Raw genomic sequence first — 3,197 nt, 5'->3', positions numbered from 1 at the left:
TAAGGCACAATAAACAGCATTGCATGTAAATAAACGACCTCTCTCCACATCTTGTCTCTGCTCTTGTTACGGTCCCCATTTCCAGGAAGATCCACAAGTGTGACATGCTGAAGAAGCTCATTATTAGGCACCCTCACAGTCACACACTTCACTAGTGGCCAATACCACCTCTTCACTTCTTTTGTGTCTCCGTCTTTCGAGTCACTTCTTGTGTATTTGACAGATTTTGCAGACAGCTCTTTAGCCTGCAATTGACAATAAAATCAGCTCAAGTCAATCAAAGTAATTTCATTTACATGCACAAACTCTCAATGCTCAAAGAGAATCAGAGCAGGATTAGATGAAAAAATGAGCCATTAAATACTGACTGACAGTAATGAAAAAAAAGAAGGTAAAATGATATACAAAATAGTAAAAAGTAAACCTGAAGTGGTGACAAAATTCAGTTTGTTTAAAAGTATTTTATGTTTAAGGATTCTGTATGTAAGTTTTTATTAGAATTATTTTATTTTTCTTTTTTTTCTCTCTCTTTTTGCTAATGGGTCAACAGGTGGTAACATGGGCAACTTATGAACATAGTTGACTTTCTCGTTTGCTCTGTGGTCGTGGATCAGACTGTAGAGGAAACAAATCTCTTAACATGTGAGTTCTAATGTCAGACAGTACTATTATGGACTGTGATGCAGTGTGTGTTTTGGGAGTTGGATTTATCTCTTGAACATGTTCGACATTGAACATGTTCGACTTTCTCGTTTGCTTTAAGCAGCCTGTGGACTGGCCTCAACATAAAGAACTCAGACCAAATTTGGATCCCATCCCCAACACCCAAAATACCTCACCTGTCTCACATTTTTAAAATATAAAGAGTCATGTTGTGCAATAATGTTATGCATTTCGTTATGATCACCAAACACAATGACCTCAGTTCTGTCTTTATTTATAAGCATTCATTTTTCAATGCACTGTCAAAATAAGTTGTTGGGACTACCTGGTGAGATAGAAATATAAATTTGTGGATTGTCAGCATAAGTGTGTAAACTGAAATTGTTCCTTTAAAAACAGGAAACACCAATAAAAAATGGCCCAAGTACTGATCCTTGTGGTACTCCATGCTGACATGCTGGGAAGTAAGGTTGCAAACTGATTTCATCAAAGTGGTTAAAGCCGTTTTCACAGGGTTCCCTTGACCTCTCACCTCAAGATATATGAACGAAATGCCAGCTTTATGCAAGTTAAATGCAGTTTAGGCAAAAACCATGCAGATTTTAGCATGCAGTACAAATTTGTTATTTTTACTACTGTATTTTGATATTTCTGCACTTGGCACCCTAAAAAGTTTTGGAAATGCATAAATTGGGTGCGACTGAAAAGCTGAGACACTTGTGAGTTCAACAAACCCATTTTTAATTGTGTAAAGATTTTAGTCACCATTGTGAACACTTAATTATGGTGAGACTTTTTTTTAGAAATAGAAAGGACTGTATACAATAACCTGTTGTAATCTCGAGAATGACCATAATCTCATGAAATTTTACAACCACAAACTAGAGACCTCAGGCATTCAGAGCATGTGTGCATGTGTAACTTTCATAGGTATATTGACAATAAGGGGGTTTCTCTGCAGTTTCTAGAACAGAGGTGCTTGTCATTCAAGTGCTGAAAAATGCAATTCTTACTGAAATCTCAAGCTTCTGGAATTTTTGATACCAAGTCACAGCATGGGCTTTTCTATGGTGTTCCTCCAGGTCTTGGTCTGTTAATGTGGCACCTCTGTGGGACTTTTACTGTTGACCTACTATCTCCCTATAAAGATCCCTTGTCCTACAAAAAAGTACTTTTTGCTAACTGATTTTACATTTACAGTAGTTGTAAAAAATTACAAATGTAAAAAACTGAAAATTCATAACATTCCACTCCATCAGACAGGCAAGAATATTTAGGTGATATGAGATTTTTCCTTTTACTTACTGATTCACATGTCAAAAGCTTCGTCTTGGAATTGAGAAACTCTGGAATTTCTTTGAAGTATTTGTTATCCATGAGGTTTTCACGGGGTATGTTATTCCATTCTTCTCCATACACTGCACAAAGCCTTTCAACAGTGTCACGATACTCATCGTCATCTTCCAGATCATTTTGTTCGTCTTCATTCTCCCGTAGGAAATTAATGAAAGACCACATCTCATCTTTCCACTCCTAAAAATAAAAAAAACATTTCAACTCATTTATTAGGTCTGAATTCGTCTGATGCAAAAAGCAAATATATTTTCGCAGCTGTTTTTTATTGCTTCAAGTGGATATAATCATATTAAACTCATTTTAGCCTACCTCTTTTGCAATAAACTCAATTTCTGCCTCATATTTTTGGTTCATCATGTTGGCCTCCACTTTAATCATGACTGAGGTACATGCATTGATACTTCCAGAGGGCAAGAGATTCTTCTCTCCAATGACAGCATTTATCAAAGAGCTCTTTCCAGCTCCAGTTCTGCCAAAGACACCGATCAGCTCCCTCTTGTCTGTCTCCAAGTCACCAATCTTCTTCCTGTTGTACAAGAGGTTTCTGATTAATTTGGAAAATAAACATGCACTGAAAGAAAATGTCCAAATTGAAAAATGTCAACAGTATGACCAGCCTCCTCAAGAACCACACAGAGTTATCATATAGATCTCCCCTTCAGCTTCAGAGGGCTTTATATTGTCTTTTGCTCATAGTTTCAGTTCTACAGCCTGCAACTTCACTTTTTTGGCCCACTCATCAGGTTTACTGCTGGACACAGCAGGCAGCTGATTTCAGTCAGTAAGCTCTGATAAATTATTGCGGTACCTGTCCAGCAAGAATGGGCACCTGGCAGGTGTCACATATCAAGACTGTTATTAACCAACATGACTACTCTCCAGGTGTGCCTTGAGATGATTGGATTTTATTTACATTTTAGACAGTGTCTAAAAACACTTTTGGGGAATTGGAGTTGTACATCAATATGTATTATTGTGAAACTGTCCAACTTGCATTAGACTAATTTCAGAGCATAATTAAGACTGACTCTGTCTCACTGACAGAGTGAGACCACGTCCGTGTAATCTAACAAACTATATGGAATAAGGAAAACTTAAAACTTACTTCAGGAACTTAATCAGGTTGTTGTCCTGGTTTGGTAGTTTGTTATGGACAACTCTCATGATGTCTTTCACAC

General features: G+C 37.1%; 1 protein-coding gene across 1 annotated transcript; it reads right to left on the bottom strand.

Annotated features, from left to right (window-relative positions):
- Positions 1-23: 23 nt before the first annotated feature.
- Positions 24-3,191, bottom strand: LOC121938503 (nuclear GTPase SLIP-GC-like; the record flags this gene model as incomplete). Its single annotated transcript, XM_042481741.1, has 4 exons — positions 3,125-3,191; positions 2,329-2,545; positions 1,969-2,196; positions 24-245 (listed from the first exon to the last, which is right to left on the bottom strand). Coding segments are annotated over exons 1-4 (726 nt in total), but the record flags the coding sequence as incomplete, so codon positions are not given.
- Between the last annotated feature and the right edge of the window lie 6 nt (positions 3,192-3,197).

Source organism: Plectropomus leopardus, unplaced genomic scaffold (assembly GCF_008729295.1).
Source record: "Plectropomus leopardus isolate mb unplaced genomic scaffold, YSFRI_Pleo_2.0 unplaced_scaffold29667, whole genome shotgun sequence".
Lineage (NCBI taxonomy): Eukaryota > Metazoa > Chordata > Actinopteri > Perciformes > Serranidae > Plectropomus > Plectropomus leopardus.
This window is presented reverse-complemented; position numbering and strand designations above follow the sequence as displayed.